The sequence below is a fragment of the Lottia gigantea genome (assembly GCF_000327385.1).
Source record: "Lottia gigantea unplaced genomic scaffold LOTGIsca_34, whole genome shotgun sequence".
Lineage (NCBI taxonomy): Eukaryota > Metazoa > Mollusca > Gastropoda > Lottiidae > Lottia > Lottia gigantea.
The window spans coordinates 1,580,411-1,598,705 of record NW_008709146.1 but is presented as its reverse complement, the minus strand read 5'-3'; the positions used below and the strand labels follow the sequence as shown (position 1 = coordinate 1,598,705).

The following is an 18,295-nucleotide window of genomic DNA, read 5'->3' as shown; positions in this document are numbered from 1 at the left end:
TGTAATTTCACAAATATAACTTTATTGCTTAACAAAACATTTAACAATTTCAGAATTATAAAGGTTCAATTTATGTCATGGCCTTGTGTACTGTATATTCGATGTTGTAACAGAGACAAATAACAATATCAAATAGGTAGCTTATATGCATTATACCACAAAATACTCCCTTAACTAACATTACTTAACAAGCCACGACCACAAAACAAAAGCGTTACGTGATGTGGTCTGATTTTTTAAAGACTTAAATTCGGACTAAATTTACATATTGGACCTACTAATTAGCACATCAAAGCGCTTATCATTAGCAATATTAAGCACGGAATTGAGGCATTTGGTAGCATAATGCAAAGACAACCGAAGAACACTTCACAATATTTTCATATTATACACCGTAGATTTTCATTTTAGTAATTAAGTTTATAAGACTCAAGGGCTGACCTTGATGACCTTGATGACACATTATAGCATAATAAAATAGCAGGATAACACATGTTTACAGTTGTTTATTTCACAAAAGCCTAATATTAGGTCTGAAAGAAAGCTTGTACTGTCCTTTCTTGTATTGAAATTAACATTTAACAAATTAAACATGACTGACAATAGAAAAACAAAACAATGAATTACCTCCCCTTAGAAGACAATGCCAACAACAACCGACATTTTGTCTTCTTCAACCTGAACAATAGATTGTTGTTTAGAATGCTCTTTTCCTGTCTTTTCAAAACCAACCAAAACTCTTCCCAAAATAGTTTTTTTGGTTGTTACTAAATCTGTACACCCGACTTCCCAGAGTACCAATATCACCAAGATATACATCATTTCCGTTTGGTGATACAGTTACATCGTGTGGCTGCGAATCAACCTGTACAAAAAAACAAAATAGAAATTTTGAAACAAATCTTTCACGAGAACAACGAGGGCATTAATACAAGATGGCATAGTGTTGAGATTAAATGAACTTAATATGCAATGTACTTACTGATTTTTCAATGATACCAAAAGGCAATTTCTGTCCTGTTGACATGTCAATAGCAAACCCACGAGCATTCAGATTGTTGGTTGACGGATCAACTACGGCATACATCAATTTATCTGGAGTAAATACAAATCATATACTAGATAGAATTCTCGAAGGAGGATTTGGGAATGGTACTTAGGAAAAGGGTAAGGCCTAGACAGAGTTGTTGCTTGTTAGTAAAATGGTGGGGAATTGGTGCCATAATATTTTTTGTTGGCTGGCCAGTGTATACAGAGAAAATCAACATTTCACCAACATTCTTTCAAACTTTCTTTCCAACTTGTCATGTGACTCATGTGATTGACAGAATAGCAACCATGTAGATAGATGAGTATAATAGCATTGATTTCCCTAAGTGATGAGGAAACAGAACCGGTATGGACCGGTATGGTAAAATTATTCCAAAGGCATATTGAATATCAAAAATAAACACTTACCAAGGGGACTGTACTCAATAGCAAAAACTCTTCCAATTTCGTTTGGTTGAACCAAATAAATAGTTGGTTCACCGGTTTTACTTGGATCTTGTATACCAGCATTGTAACATATAACCCTATAATAATAATGGGTGTCGTAACACTATACATGCAGATGCAGCTCAGTTCATCATATAATCACAAGCATAGTGGTCATTGATATCATGAGAATGACAATCTTGAGTCATATTGTAAAACACAAATCCTTTCAAGGACAGATGAACACAGTGAAATGTAGGGCTATTCTATTCTATACCTTATTTTGTTTACATAATACATAGGTTGAGAGATATAACATTATACCTTCTATCTTCACGGTCAGCAACACACAATACATCGTGATTTTCAATTAGAGACAGACTATGAGGTATTTTAAACATGTCATCGACCAGTTCTTCACCTGAAAATATTAATTTTACTTACCAATAAAATCAACAGAAACAAATTAGGTTCATGGCAATAACTCAGTCATATTGAACAAAATTGATTATCTTTGTAATAACAGATACTTTAAAGGTTTCAAAATACATACCACTATCTCGACTTCGACCCCATTTGTTCAACAGAGTTCCATTTTTAGAGAACTTCAAAATTCTGCTGTTACAATACCTGAAGAATTATATATGAAAAAATGAAATCTCATTCTAAACAAAATATATTATGCGCAATAGCAGTATTCTTATGTCAAAATGCTTTTACACGAGATCCCTTTTGAGGAGATAAGTTCACTTTGATAAACAGATAAATTCCTCACCCGTCAGCAACAAAGAAATCTCCATTAGAAGCCACTGCCACATCTGTTGGTTTACAGAAGGTGGTATCCGAATCACCCGGTATGAAAGCTGTACCAAGAGTCAAGTCAGCCGATTTAGCACCAGGTGGGAATCGGAACACTTGATGTAAGGCCACATCTGTTAACCAGTGGTTGCCTTCTGCATCAATAGTCAGTCCATGAGGCATGTAGAACCTACAAATACATAAACTTATTAACTAAATTAAAAAAAAAAAAAACTTTCGTATCACGAATACGGGTTTTGACATGGTCTTATTAACCCCGAGGAAGTATGACGAAGGAAGGGGGGGGGGGGGGGGAGGTTCCGACACGATGACTTCAGTCAAAGTCATTATAAAATGTTGTAATGAGAAAGTGAAAGTGCTAAAATTACATCACTCATATAGCCAACCATGTAAAGCTTCAGATGAACAGGATGAACATAATACATATAAGGCAAAGGCAACAGCCGGAGTTGACAACACTAAATCAAAAACTATAATCTTCTATGACTATTGTAAAACTATACACTAGGACTAAGTGCATCTTCATAATGTCAAGCTGTAAAGACGAAGTTCGTTACAACTTGCTATTGTGAAAAACGACTAAGGTATAATAAATAACTTACAAGTTGCTGCCATGACTATTGGTCTTTTTACCAGTTTTGGTATCGATGTGAACCAACGTATCATTAACAATTGGCCCTAAACTTTTTAATGCGTATGTGTTATCACTGTTAAATGTGCTGAAATGGTAAGAACAATTCTTTCTTCAACATCAAATTATACGAACAGAAACATTTCACAGTGTTTTCTCAAATCGTTTTGTCTTCTCTTCCGTAATACAGTGACACGACTCTTTTAGTGGAAAATGTCAAAACACTACGGAATGTTTTGATAACCGAAAGTTTTGTCTTTTAGACCATGAAATTTGGTTTAAGTGATAAAATAGACTTACTCCCATGACCATCGCCTGTTACCTCGATGAAACACAACTAGGTTATCATTAGGTGCTACAGCTAAACCACCAACCTGGCCTAGTTTAATTTCTGCATTGGGCCAATGACTGTCTTCTAAAAGTGCCTGAAATGATTCAAGATAATTTACCCTTTTTATCCATAAAATTTACCAGGGTCAAAAAGGTGACAGAAAAACAGATTTTAAATCTCTTATTGAGTCCTGTTATCCATTTCTGTTCTCACATCACTGCAATTGACATTCTGCATACTGACATAGGCCTACCTAAAAATCAAAATCGGGAAGGTCTCCTGCTGAAAATTGATTCAAGAAATTTGAAATGTTGCATTTAAGAACTCAGATTACAAGAATTTCATGCATGGAATATAACTTGAACTGAATTATTGCGTTTTAATTTTTGATCATCGTGTTGGTGTCATAATCCACTTTTGACACCATGAAAATAACTTTGATGAAAATCTTTGATTATGTTCCTATAATTCGAACTAAAATATAAGCTACATTACCTCTCTTGGTCCATCATCCCGGTACAATTGGTATAAACTGTCCCTGAGATCGTAGCCTGCTTGATTGGGGTAGGCTCTGGCGAATACTGCCAGAGTAGCCACTAAAACACATTGAACAGTGAACAACATATTGTCAGTAAACGTCACTTAACAGACTATCTCTGTTCTATATCTAGCTTATCAGCCTTAGGAAAATATTGTACCTTTTTTTTATCACCTGGTTTGTTATAAAAACAATCCCACGAAATTCATGCGATCACCAAATTATATGAGTTCTTATTTTGACGCCATTGTTTACTGAATTTATTATTATAATTGGAGAAACTGTGAATGACGTCTGATATCTTATTAAGGACGTTCTTCTTGTTACCATGGATACCATTATTGATCTTGTCGTTTTGACTCGGGGTAGAGTGTAAAGGGAGAGAACTGAGTCTAATTAATGATCGATATCTGTTGATTGATAGAAGTACTAATTTGATTCATTGATTGTGTTTGAAGGTATAAACAAGTTATTGCTGACAAGGGGATATCTTACCATGGATCATAAATCATTTGTACATAATCTGTTTCTCCCAGTACTTGATTGCTCTTCTCTTTCTGTAGGCCTATTGTTCTAGACAGTTAAACCGCTCACACTAACAACAATGGGCTTTCAAAAGTAGGATGGTGCAGGTAACTTTGACATGTGGAAACCTTACGAAGTTCAAAGAATTTGTAGCTTTGTTCAACCTTCCCCGACATCCTTTCAATCTTTTGTAACATCAGGCTATTTGCAATCTGACTTGTACATCCCTGTACTGATACTTGGTATTTAATTTTTGACCATTCAAGGTCTGCTCAATGTATTCGATTTTGTAAACCCTTCTAAAATGTGTGTATACTGTTTGCATTTGAGTGTTCATCTTTAAGGAACTAGAAGACACACATGCATGTATTTGAATTTGGATTTGTACATGCTTTGAATCATCAAATATCACTACTTCGTGAGTCTCTAAAGACACTTGTCATTCTAATGCTGTCTCTCCTAAACACCTACAAATCTTATGGTTCCAATCATCTTTGATAAAAATGATTTACATTTGGAACGGATTTGTTAACCCACTGGCATTTTCAATTTGCAGTACGTCTGCAACACTTGTAACTTTTGATGTGTCCACCTTTACGTTTAGCTCAAATTTGTCAACCCTCTGCCATTCTATTTTTCAGTAGATTTTTGTAGATACCATGCTTCTGAAAAGGGAACATGAAATGCCTACAGTGCTAATAGTTGCCCTAATGCATACACTCTATTCTTTTATAAAGAGTGTATTTATTCTACTCCCTTTTTTAATCAGAGATAGTTACAATAGATGGAAGTATTAACAGGAACCGATAGAAAAATCATGGTTTTTTCGTGCATGAAAAGAAATCTCCTTCAATTGTTCGTCTTTGAGACAGTTTGTCTCCAAAAGGATGATTAACACTATGATTCACAAGGATCAAACAAAAACTGCTGATGTAATCAGTTTGAATCACTGGCTCACATGGAATAAATCAACAACTTGAATTCTAATCAGACTTCTTTAATGTTCATCGTATAAGGAAATTGTCAAAATCGAAACATTGTGTTTGAAGACTGAAGCAACTAATGTCTGTCCTACAGTACAATATCTAAGATAGTATTGGTTCTATCTAATCTATGAACACTTGGAGAAGAGATGTAACAATTTGGCTATATGGAGCGAAACTAAATATCGATTCGTCCTTCAATCCACACTGCGTTTTGCTCTGATTAATAGGCTCGTTATAAGCCTCGAAAATTCAGTCGGGATTTGTTATTTCTACAGACGCGTTGTGGAACCATTTTTGCGGATATTACGTCACGATATTGAAAATTGCTGGGCTGTCAGCGTGTGAATAGTAAAAAGTATTGAATGCAAACAATGGATGTATAAAGAAATACAGCAATAAGTATATGATAATGGATTTGTACTCTCTTCAATGGTTATGTAGATTATTACTGGCGTTTTTAACCACTAGTAACTGTAAGTAGAAATTTTCATATAGGTGAGACGCCATGCGAGTTTATATTAGAGATCAATAGACATTATACATTGACATTCTACTTGACTATATCTAGAAAATACTACCATATTATTATATCATTTCTTTTTATGTTCGTGTCTTCCGTATTCGAACATTGCAATGCTGTGTAAGCAATTATAGTATGCTTTGATGTGTTAACTCAAAGAATCATATGCATAAACATAAGCAAAGTGCAATGACACATGGAAAGGTTTCATAGCATTTGTTTGTAATAGTCGAATGCAAAAATGACTTGTCAGTATCTGCAATGGCTAGCTTGATTTGGTGGTTAATTTCATCAAAATGAATGATCGATAGTAATAAACCAAAAGATCCCGGATCAGTCAACTGTTTAGGACCTGATTTACATAATATATATTTGGGAATGGGGTCAGCTATATCTCCATGTTGCCATAGTGTTAATCTTGGTCGCATTAGTTAACACAAGTGGTATTGACCTTTATTGATTCATGTAAGTTGTCTTCTAATGGAACACATGATTCTACATTCTCTGAAATACATCAGGCTTACGCTTCATATATCATCCCTATCCAAGTATATGCCGTACGTTTCACGTGATATCGTTTCAAATATTCACAAAAGATATTGCCATGATATTCGTGTTATCAGTTATAAATGAGAAGTTTTCAGTGATATTAGCCAAGATAGTTTATAAATGAACCACAACAAAGTAAAATATTCAAAAGTCAAGTGCATGTAACTCGACAGCAGCGAGTTTGGGGTAAAATGAAATTAAAATTCTGTGTTGAAAGTATCAATTTCAAAATCGTGTCTAAACGGTCATAATGTAGATTTCCACAAGATGTAGAGCTGTTCAGAAATGCACATGTGATAAGACAGATTTTAACCATATACGTGGGTAAGATCAAACGTTTTAAGCCCAAAACAGATATCTCCATCAGATTGAAACAAATTTTTGCCACCAACAACTAGAAACATTTAATGAAGAATAGTAACTGTTATGCTACCCATTGAAACCACTAGGGATGGACAAAACTGGCTTTAGGGCAGTAATCAAGTACCTGCAACGGAAGAGTTAACTCTAATACAGATGCATGCTGACGAAGATGTTTCCCCTTACTTTTCTTCTGAGACAGCAAAGAGAGTCTGGATAACCAACGTCCAGGAAGATCTTAAACATCAACAGCAACTGTAATCTGGTTGCATGATATGGTGATGGCTGATCGACGATTGATAACCCACCATACTGCCAGTGTTCTGGACAAATATTATGAGAGGATCACCGAGAACACATGTTAAGTCCTTGTGTTCAGATGCACATGCCTTGTAGGTTTGCATTACATGATATGTGCAGTATTCCATGAACACAGAATCTCACAATGAGTATATCCATGTCGTGTGGCATACATTCATGGGCTTCAGCTGCTTGTAAAAAATTACCACCTCAGATAATATTATAACTTTATGGTCGTAATGTCATTAATTCATCATGCTTTATTTTATTTTTCAGGCCAAATTCTAACAACGAAACCTGTATCCAGGGTATTAGATGTTGCTGTGGGACAGAAAATCAGTTTATCATGCATGTACCAGAGTGACTCGGTGTCTATAAAATGGTTTAAGAATAATCAAAATGTGGAAAATCTAGGCTTTGTGTTGTATGATAAGGCATATATTGATGACAATAATCAAGATATAGTGGAAGTAACTGCTGTCAAAGACAAATCACATTTTAATGATGCTGGAAACTACAGATGTGTTTCTGGTGATCAGGAAAAAACATTCCAAGTTCGTGTCACAGGTACAGTATCATAGAGATCAGTCTCTAAGTCGTCTTTTTACGATTTTGATTCTGAATATTGTCTTTTATTCCTTATTGCAATCGTTGACATGTATCACGCTCGTATTAATTAGTTTATCATCATGGAAAATGGTCTATGGACATAGGTCAAATTGCAGTGCCTGAAATTCTTTCAGAGTAACCCTATCTGACAAAGCAAAAATCGTTAAAAATCAGTTTCCTGTCAAGGAGGTTAATTTAATCTACGAGTTTACGATGTTTCTTTTATGGTTTGCAAAAAAACCTTAATACAGCAGAGATTCATGTTCCGAAAAATCCACCACCTTGCACCAAAAATTTAAAATGTTCTCATTCTTCAGCAAAGGTTTACGCTGTTTCTAATATTTTTATACAGCATTATCCCATTGCAACGATTTAAGACGTTCTAAGCATGTCTACAGTGATGAATTGGGATGTTCTTATATCATACAGCAACGACGTTTTACGATGTTCCAAACATCTCCTACAACAACAGTTAACGATGATGTCATCTACCTACAAAAACGTTTCACGATATTCCTTGTATCCTCCTACAGCAATCGTTTACGATGTTCCTTGCATCTCCCTATAGCAACGGTTTATGATGTTCCCAAAATCTTCCTACTATAGTAAATGATGTTCTGAACATCATCTCCCTTCAGAAACTGTTTAAGACGTTCTTATCATTCCTACAGCAATGATTTAAGATGTCCTAAACATCTTCTACGGCAATGGTTTACGATGTCCTTAACATCTCCTACAGCAAGGGTTTACGATGTTCCCAACATCTTCCTGGTACAGTTAATGATGAACAACATTTCCCTTCAGAAACGGTTCCCAACATCTTTCTACTACAGTCAATGATGTTCTGAACATCATCTCCCTTCAGAAAATCTTTAAGACGTTCTTAACATCTCCTACAGCAATGATTTGAGATGTTTTCAACATTTTTGTTTTCTGCAGCAACAGTTTATGTTCTACACAGTAAGCTTTTAGATGTTCCAAAAAACATCTTGAAGCATTGACACTGCTGTTTATCCTTCAAAAACGGTTTACATCTAACATTTATATTTAAAAGTTGATAACCTATAATGTATGCGTAAATGATACATACAAAATTACTAGATATTTGCAGACGTTTGATCGAGGATCCGGATATCTTATTGAAAATAAAGTTTTAACTCAATTATATCCATTCTGCCTGGAACTGTACCGTGGTTACACCATTTATTGCTGTAAAAGTAATAATTTTGTGGGGAAAAAAACATCGGAAAGAGTAGTTAACGCGAGTTTTTTTTATATTTAATATAGATGTCTTCAGACAACAGAATATATTATATGCGAGTATATCTATTTTTATCAAGCAATCAAGCAATTATTTGGTTTAATTCGACATTAAGTTATGAATAAATATGAAAAAATAAACTTGCTATTTGACTCCGAAAAGTGTGTCGAGTTGGCAAACAAATGGCCAGATATACAGGAAGTGTAAGTCCTACCTCGCCAGAAACAGTATGCGCAGTCCCTGTTTCGAAGGGGATTAAATATAATACATGTACAAGATCTTGAGTCAAAATGCCTGCCAAATGCAATGTCTAGTGTATCCCTAATATAGTTTAATACGCCGCCCCTTTCCTTCTGGTAAGATCAGATTGACACATTCCAAGGTTTGACCATCGAAAAAGGGTTATTTCCGCTATACCAGGTAGGATTTCCATAACAGTGGGTTTTTGCAATAAGTACAAATTGGTCAAATCACAACAAAATAAATGGTTATTTCCTTGCCATACATCTTTCTCTTAGTGGTAGACGACAATTTAAAAAAAATGACTAAAAATAATTCGAAAAAATATACACGGGAAGATAAAATTGAATACTACCAATTTATACGAGTAAATGTATTTTATCCCCTTGAATGGCATTATAGCCACCTTATTAAAATTGCATGGTTTCGTGGCAACAAACCCAATTAATGTAGAAAGTAATGATGTTTTTCCATCAAGATGAATAATAGATATTGTGGTGCTTTTGGTTGATTAATAGTAAGCTGTACCTTTGTACAAATAATCACATTATTGTCACCGACTATTGTGTAACAAAAGCTCGCCCTCGCCTATGATGTCATACAAACATGAAACTTTAAGACAATCCAGCTGATCGAACGTATGATCTATACATGTATTTTTAATCAAAGTATAGAAAATTCCTCGGAGGAAAAATTGTCTTCATTAACACCTGATACTTGCTGTTTTAGCTTGATCAAAGCCATAAAAATTTTAAAATATCTCTTCGCTGTGAAATCAAACAGCCGCACACAAATTTATACTAAATTCATTATAAATTTCCGTTTGCAGATGTGTGATAACATCTTTCAAACTTGAACTGTGTGGGTGGGGGGGGGGGGGGGGTATGAGCACCGAAAGTGCGATATTACGAGAGGTTCTTGGTACCTTCCCCGGTCGGGAAGTTTTAAGGAAAATAAGTCATTATTTAGACGCTTTTCAGTTTAAGACCCGATATTTTCTGATGAAATATATATAGGCCTATTTGAACCCTGCGGGGGCATAATAGTTTCTCTAATGTTTAGGTCCAGTTTATCAGGTCCAAATTTATTTCATGATAGGGGAGGTAATTATCACAAATTACAAAAGAGAATTTTTCAATAATCAAGGGAGACAACTCTAAACCAAACATTTCATATTTTGGAACGCTTCAAATTATTTTGAGGCCTTTATTTATTTAACGAATAAATTTAAAAATATCAGGTCGGACACAAAGCAAATTCCTATGAATACTTGGCTCTAATTTTAGATATTGTGAAATGCTATCATATTTCCGGTGGCATCTAATCATTTGTTAAAAAGGCTGTAGAAGGGCTTAGTCAGCCGTTATCTCCTTAATTTTGTTCCTAAAAAAAGACAACGTATAGGCATGGTATGGGGTAGACGATTTGGTTAGTGATTTATATAGATCATGAAAGCCTAACCCACCCTTCGGAAAAATTCGGACACACCTATATCCCAATATTGATATTAGTTTCAATCTATCAATGTTGATCCTCCAGGACTACTTCCGTGATCCACGACGAACCCATCTTTACAATAGTCAAAATATACGTCTCCATCTTATACTTTGACTGCAATGCCCACTTTATTGTTTCACCGAAGTGTGTGAATGCATCAATTTGTTTGGACTGTCGGCAAGCGAATACAATCAATCTCAGCCCTCAACACAAAGACTGTAAAAAAAATAATTACGTGTGACATCGAGGCCTCTGATATTCGCCTGTATTCGTTGGCGTACAAACTAATCAAATCGCTGGCTTAAAACAAAGAAGTGTGCCATTGAAGACAAGGTATAGGATGAAGATGAAATACATGACCTTCAAGATGCCACCAACCCCACTGACACTCTCCCGATCCGGATATTTTACTTCCACTCCCCCTCCCCTGGCCTAATATTAGCATGTATCAGGCCTACATGATCGACTTCTTAGAGAATTTGTAGAATCGCAGCCTATAGACTTATACATGTACTTAATTTTTGCTCTCCAAAAGTAGTTTTAATAAGCCTAAAAAATGAAATTGTGCAAGTGGTACAGTATTTGAGCAAAACATTTGCTTTGTACTAGTATAGATAAATGTAAAAGTTTGGCTTATCGTTATATAGAATTAATAATCAGCAGGTAGCCTAATTCTATGCCAATCTTTACTTAAAAGTTTTCGGCAAAATTATTCATGAAACATTTTTTTTTAAAACGGTTTTACTAAATCTTTTAGTGGAAATATTTTAGAACGCATATAACCAGATTAATTACGAAATCCAACAACCTTTCTGCGTCTATTTAATACAGAGCAAGGATCATTTTATTTACGACCAGTTAATTGATACAGACCATAACTTTTTTACCGCAAGGTCGAATTACAATGCGCATGCGCTCCTATATTATAATACATCGTCCATGTTGAATTTTGTGAGAGAAGACGAATAACTGAGGGTATAAATTTTGTGTTGCCATTGTGAGATATTACGATTTAAGAATATCTCAGGATGGCGAGAACATCGATGATGATTAGTCTTTTAGTAGCCATTACTTTGGTTGCACGTTGTAAGTATTTATAGAGAGATTTTTAGTCCTTTTTTCGAACAAGTTGAAACATATATTTCCATTTCGTCATTTCATTTGGAGAGGCCTATTTCTCATTGGCACGAAGCCTTTCCGATCAGCTGATCTGGGACAATGACCCATCGTCGTTAAACCTATATGCGTAATTGAAATAATAGGAAAGATTAACTTACTTGTACTGAATTTCTCATAGATTACATTAACAAGCATAGTATTTTGTCGATGACATTTATTTTTTTAAGGTAGATCCAGGATTCTAGAATCTAGGCCTGAATTATAGGTATAGGTTGTAATGTAAGACTTTTTGTATGGTTGGTCACTGTTAGGTTGGTATGTACAGCTGCCTGGAGAAAGAGCTAAAAAGAAACACAGTTTGTTATATATGTTTGAGGATAGCAGCATTGCTGTCAATGTGTTCGAAACTTTTTTTTAATGTTGCAAGAAACTAGAAATGATTGATTTTGACCCCTTCTTTTGCAGTCATTTTTGGCATTAGTCTGCAGTGGCACTCTACAAAGAATTTTTTTTATTTTCAAAATGCTTTTCATTAGATCAAATGCAAATTAAGGCTGCCATTTTAAGCCGTCTAAATGATGTCATACTGGATAACAATTGTACAAAGGTTTTGAAGAGTTGATAATCAGCTAGTCATGCAAAGCAATTTCATCATTTGGTGTTTTTCATTTACAATATCCAACATAATACTAAATGTATGCAGTCTATGTAGGCCTACTAAGTAATCCAAATTCATTACAATCCCAACAAAATATTTTTCCATATATCTCTTTATTGATATTTCCATACTTTTAAGTGTGAAAACATTAATAAAACTGACATCTATACTTTTTTGGGGTAGGATTTAGAAAAACGGTCCGAAGTTCGATGTATTACTTACAATTGAGTGACATATATAATTAGTGTGTTATTATAAACTATTTGCTGTATTGTGTGGTGCTAGTAATTTGGTTAATTTATGGCTTTTATAAAGTATAGTGATAAATTATTTGGTAGTATAATAAAATGATAAGGTAGTGGCATGATATAAGTAGGGACATAAGCTATTTGTCTCCAGTGCCTCCAGCTTTGTGTCAGTTGTGATAAATAGGTGGATTAAAATTAACAATTGAGTTGCTGTTTTACGCATTTTTCTTTCAATCAGTATAAAGTTGGCTGCTCATGCGAGCTTATCGTGTTTTGACCAGAACTTACCAGTTTATATGTAACACAATATAGAGAATAAATGTTTATTCATTGACCTGGTTTTATTGCTTAAAATAGGTCAATGTTTCTTTCAGAAGTAAATAAATGTTTTGTGTTGCATTTTAACTCACTTTTTTCTAAACATTAAAAATACAGCTGTTGTAGACTTTTTTTTGGTTTTCCATTATCATTACTATGGTTGGGTTACATTCAGACAAATATGTCAAGCCTGGATGGGTTTAGATGTACTTGGATGTTGGATAGGAATAGCAGTATTGTATATTTGCTGTGAACTGAAAAGCTGACTCATTAGAATTTTCTACTCATCCATTGATTCATATTTGAACTTTTTGCACTGTATGCGTTTATATATTTGACAATTTTTTCAGGTTATGGTCTAGCTCCAAGTATTGAACCAGCAGCGGCAAACATATTTATTGTCGAACCTGCTCAGATTAACATCACCTGCACATTTACTGGTGATACTGGTACATCTGTCCAATGGCAAAAAGGTGGTCAAGTGGTTGAAGATCTAGGGTTTAGTGTGAATGCTGTGAGTAGTACAGCTGGAGGACAAAGGACCACTACAAAAAAAGCCATTAAAGCAACTTCATCTCTGTCAGATTCTGGAGAATATAGATGTATTGCTGGACAAGAATCATCTACTATTTATGTTGAGGTCTTCAAAGGTATATACACATTCTTTTATCTAGATCAACTTGGGTTTATGCATGACTTCAAATAAGACTAATTTGTATATATCTCTTCTGAAGTATTTATTTTTAGGGTAGGTGTATGAATTCAGTCTAAAACTATTTTAGGGAGAGAGTTTTTGTGGCATGCTTGCAAACTAGGGTTAGGGTTATGCCATGGTCTACCTTGTCCTATTATGATTTATTATTATAAAATTTACCATTAGTACCTACATCTCAAGTACCACATAAGATGGATAGGCCTATATGACTGTTTCACAAGCTGCTTAAGACAAGCAATCCATTAAAATGTAAGAGAAAATTGTACTTAACTTCTTCTCTATAGTGCTTTTATTCAAACTGACGGCCTTCAAAAATTTTCCTTGCTATCCAATAATTGTTTTATTGTATATGTAGTTGAAACAAAAGAAGATGTTTACCAATATCCTATGGAGGAAGCTTCATTGGCCTGTAACCCTACTGTACCAGATATTGATAATAATCCAGTTAAATATCAAAAGAAATGGCAGAGGAATCATCAAGATTTGACTACATTTGAAGATCATGAAACAAAGTACACAATTTATGAATCTAATTTTACTCTTGTATTGAATAAACCAAGTAAGTTGATATGCTAGTTTTTAACTTGTCTTAAATTCAACTATTGCCATTTGCTGATCACAAAACCTGGTTATGGCAATGGTCACTTCTAACTGGTTTTGAATGGTTAAAATGATTACTGTCAAAGTTGACATAGAATGACCTGGTCTCATGAAATGATCAAAATTTGAAGCACACAATCATTTCATTAACCAAGCTTGCATTTGCCTCTAATTTCAGGAAGAGATGATGCTGATGCTTATCAGTGTGTTCTGATGATTCAAGATCAATCGGCCAATAACAGTACTTTTGATGTTTCTATTGATGTCAACTTTTATGGTAGGTAGAAAGACTTTGATTATTTTAGTAATTTCAGTGCAGGACATTTAATGTTAACATTGAACTGTTTATAATGTCCCTTCCTTTCTGTAACTGGTATAAATGATGATTTATTGTTTCAATATGAGCTAAGGATGACTTAAACTTGTTATTTTGATGTGTTTCAGCTACACCATATGTGAAGAAATTTGATAAATCCAAAAATCTGATCCAAGGTGATCCATTAGAAATTAAGTGTGCAGTACTTGGATATCCTAGAGCCAATGTAACATGGAAGAAAGATGATGTTATATTAGAGGCTAATGAGAGAATAGTATTTAAACCATATGGTGGAGTAGACAACACTATATTATATATTGAAGAAATAGAATTTGAAGATAAAGGAACATACATGTGTCATGCTGCAGTAGCCGCTGGTATAGCAAATGGTACCTTTAATCGTACTATAGTAGTTAGAGTTAAAGGTATGTACAAGATATTTTCATAATAGGAATGTGGGATAGACATGTTGCTTTTGGGCCTGGTTATATGTAACTGGCCAGCCCAGTGAGCCGAGCCAGCTCAGTTACCTGGATTAGACTTTTTCCTCTCTATATGAACACGAGCTGGCACTTATTCTGTTTATATGGTATGAAGTTTAAATCAGCATAAATAACAAAAATGGTGCCTTAATGTAATAGCTTAAAATACTGATGGTGTGCAAACCGATTTTCGGTACATATTTGAGTGCATATCATGTTCTCTGTCAACAACAGGATGGTATATGCGTCATGTTGCTACTTGTATATCATGTTGTTGTAGTCATGTAGGTTAATAAAAGTGTGCTTGATGCATGCGCTGGCCAGGTTTCCCCACCTTCCATATAAATGCATTTGAGTAAACAGTAATCTGAGTGGATGACAAATTCAAAATTTAAATCTAAATCAGTTATTGATCTGTTGATTAGGGCATTAGAATCATCATCTAAGGTTAAGTTTAAGAGAATAACTGGTCTGAGCTTAAAATTGCTTAATTATATGAAATATATGATGTAAAATAGTGCTCAGGAAACTTTTCTATTGTTTTCCTGATTGACATTGGGTTTTCATTTCTTGTTTATAGATAAATTAGCTGCATTATGGCCATTCCTAGGAATAGTAGCTGAAGTTATTATTCTATGTATAATCATATTTATTTATGAAAAGAAACGTAGTAAAGATGATAATTCTGATGATGATGATACCAATGTAAAAGGGTGAGTGATTTTTTTTTTAATATGATTTGACTTTAAGAGAAGATTAAAGGAGCAGCATCTATTCTTGTTACTTTGTTGACCAGAATAATGGTTTATTCCCATTCTCACCCCAAAATTGATGGCAGATGATGGCACAGTTTATTGAATGTCGTCAGTTTGAATCGATCCAAAAGTTTTCTTGTACTGTGTTGAATGCTTCCAGAGTCTTCTTCTGAGATTTTCTACGACATGAACATGCAGGTCCGGAGCCGACATGGAAGACTGCCATTGTCCGTGTTAAAAACTACTTGACATTGTCTGCCTTTAGTAGCCCAGTGCAGAAAAGTAGGGCGTAGAATTTTAATCATTTCATTTCTTATTGTGCACCACCTTAAGTTTTTACATCCTTTTGGTACTATATTTCAGAGCCAGTACAAATGCAGCTGAATCTAATGAAGTAAGACAGAGAAATGTTAGAACCTAGAGATTATTGAGTACTCTTTTCCTTCCTACCATGTTCATGTTCAAAAAACAGATTTCCATGTTGGCTTAAACATACATAATTACTGAGAGAACTGTCTCGTTTGTTATGAAATTTTTTTAGTGAAATAACTTGATTCTAAATTGAACAGTTTCTGTCTGATTGGGTATTCCTGTAGAACACAAGCTGCCATGTTTGTTTGATTGAACCGTGTCTTTATATTCGAGGAATGTTTTATAAATGATCTTGACCCTGTAGTAAAATATATTAGCATTGGTTATAGATGAAGTCTTTCTGATTATTTACTAATAGCTTGTCTTTCCTGTATCCAACTATTCATAGTGTGAAAGTACATTGAGAGTGTGTTTGTATGTGAGACTACAAAATAGAGTGACTTTTAGTTGTTTTTTTCTTTTTACGATAATTGTTTTTTTTGACTCAAATTATGTCAGTTTTTAGTTTGGTATAATGGCTATACATGTTGCTCAGAGTGAACATTTGTATTTGATTGTATAATATAAAGATATAATTGTATAGCTATGTATAATAATTAGGATGTGTTATATTAGTTATTGTATTTAATAATTGTAGTGTTAGCTGGACTCTCTATTAACTCACTTCAAATCATTCTACATTCCACCTAAGTAATCCAAATCACACCAAGGAATGTAGCACAAAAAGTAAAAACTATTTCAGTACTTGTGTATTGTTATGAATTAAATGTCATTGGCAGTTAAAATTATAATAAATATCTATAGATTCTATTAATAAACCCATTTATTATTGAATTTATTGTTATATTTATATTATATGTAATAACAATGAGTGTATATAGGCTCTTTGTTAATGATATAACTTTATCCCCTTTTCATGATCATCAGTTTTCTTTCCCATTTTATTATATTTTTATGAATAGAACTTTTTTTTTATTGATTGGATATATTGCACCTTTTCAATTTTATAACTTACACAAGAGTGATGTATACAATTATTTGTTTGATTTTAGGGGGTAGAGATAGGCAAGGTCAAAGGTTGAATTTCTTTATGTGATATTGAGATGTATATCTATTGGTAAAGTGTTTTTGAAAGTAGGCCTAAATTTATTCTGGAAGTGAATTGGCCATGTTAATAAATGTTTATGGCCAATTATCTCTATTTCCATGTTGCTTGAAATATTACTGGATAGTAGATAATTTCAAATGATCGGTCATGTACATTAAAAAGATAAGGCATGAAAGGGTTTTTTTTAGAAATATTTAAATGAACTGAATATCAATAGATATAATTAGCATAAATATAGTCTATTTCAAAGAAGTTAACTTTTCAGGTCAATCAATGACAGATGATTGTCTTTCACAACATCACGGAATATTACTTTGACAAGATAATGGTTGAGGTGATCCTTTTTTAGTTCTGAAAATTATGCTACATCATGAAAATTGAGTATTCAAATTCAAGTTGACCTATTTGTACTGAAGTTTTTATGGATTATATTTGTATATATAATATATTAACATCACTCTACAAGCATGTATTTTAATGTTGATTTAATAAATTGTTCTTTCCTAAGTTTTGTTTATAGCCCAACTGTTTGATAAGTGATTGAATGACATGATACCTGAGAAAATTGCAGTTGCATTTTATCAAGCCCATTTACGGATTATGTAATAGTGTTGGTGCTCGATTGAACAGTTCTGTCTGTTCCACTTTTGGCCCACGGTACAGAAGCAATTATGTCACATTCAGAATTTTTCTATAATTATTTCTCCGTCATTTTAAATTGTGTACACCTAATCTGAACTCTGTTCAACTAATTGAACGTCTGGTCGGAATCCCGACAGTGCAGGGCTCACCTATTGAGTGACCCCTAAGAATACACTGCTGGCCCCGTATTCTCAAAACGATCTTAGCGCTAGGATGTCCTAGAATCAATGTTAGAATTCTAGCACTAAGATTGTTTCAAGAATATTGGGCCTGATCTCTTATGAAACTGACATATACATAAAGAAATGTCTGTTACAAAA

General features: G+C 34.0%; 3 protein-coding genes across 3 annotated transcripts; 2 read left to right on the top strand and 1 right to left on the bottom strand.

The window, feature by feature from the left end:
- Window positions 1–4: 4 nt before the first annotated feature.
- LOTGIDRAFT_204047 (hypothetical protein) lies at window positions 5–4,049 on the bottom strand. Its single transcript, XM_009058473.1, has 9 exons — window positions 3,753–4,049; window positions 3,227–3,351; window positions 2,898–3,014; window positions 2,252–2,464; window positions 2,030–2,106; window positions 1,801–1,897; window positions 1,459–1,574; window positions 983–1,095; window positions 5–865 (listed from the first exon to the last, which is right to left on the bottom strand). Exons 1-9 carry the CDS (start codon window positions 3,879–3,881, stop codon window positions 722–724), a joined length of 1,131 nt encoding a protein of 376 aa, XP_009056721.1. The 5' UTR covers window positions 3,882–4,049; the 3' UTR covers window positions 5–721.
- A 1,666-nt stretch (window positions 4,050–5,715) lies between these two features.
- Window positions 5,716–8,250, top strand: LOTGIDRAFT_162489 (hypothetical protein; the record flags this gene model as incomplete). Its single annotated transcript, XM_009058472.1, has 3 exons — window positions 5,716–5,779; window positions 7,312–7,602; window positions 7,997–8,250. 3 exons carry the CDS (start codon window positions 5,716–5,718, stop codon window positions 8,248–8,250), a joined length of 609 nt encoding a protein of 202 aa, XP_009056720.1.
- A 3,328-nt stretch (window positions 8,251–11,578) lies between these two features.
- Window positions 11,579–17,840, top strand: LOTGIDRAFT_233029 (hypothetical protein). The gene is made up of 8 exons (XM_009058471.1): window positions 11,579–11,728; window positions 13,336–13,635; window positions 14,056–14,259; window positions 14,479–14,577; window positions 14,745–15,041; window positions 15,679–15,811; window positions 16,217–16,247; window positions 17,278–17,840. The coding sequence occupies exons 1-8, from the start codon at window positions 11,671–11,673 to the stop codon at window positions 17,305–17,307; spliced, it is 1,152 nt and encodes a 383-aa protein (XP_009056719.1). The 5' UTR covers window positions 11,579–11,670; the 3' UTR covers window positions 17,308–17,840.
- Window positions 17,841–18,295: the final 455 nt, after the last annotated feature.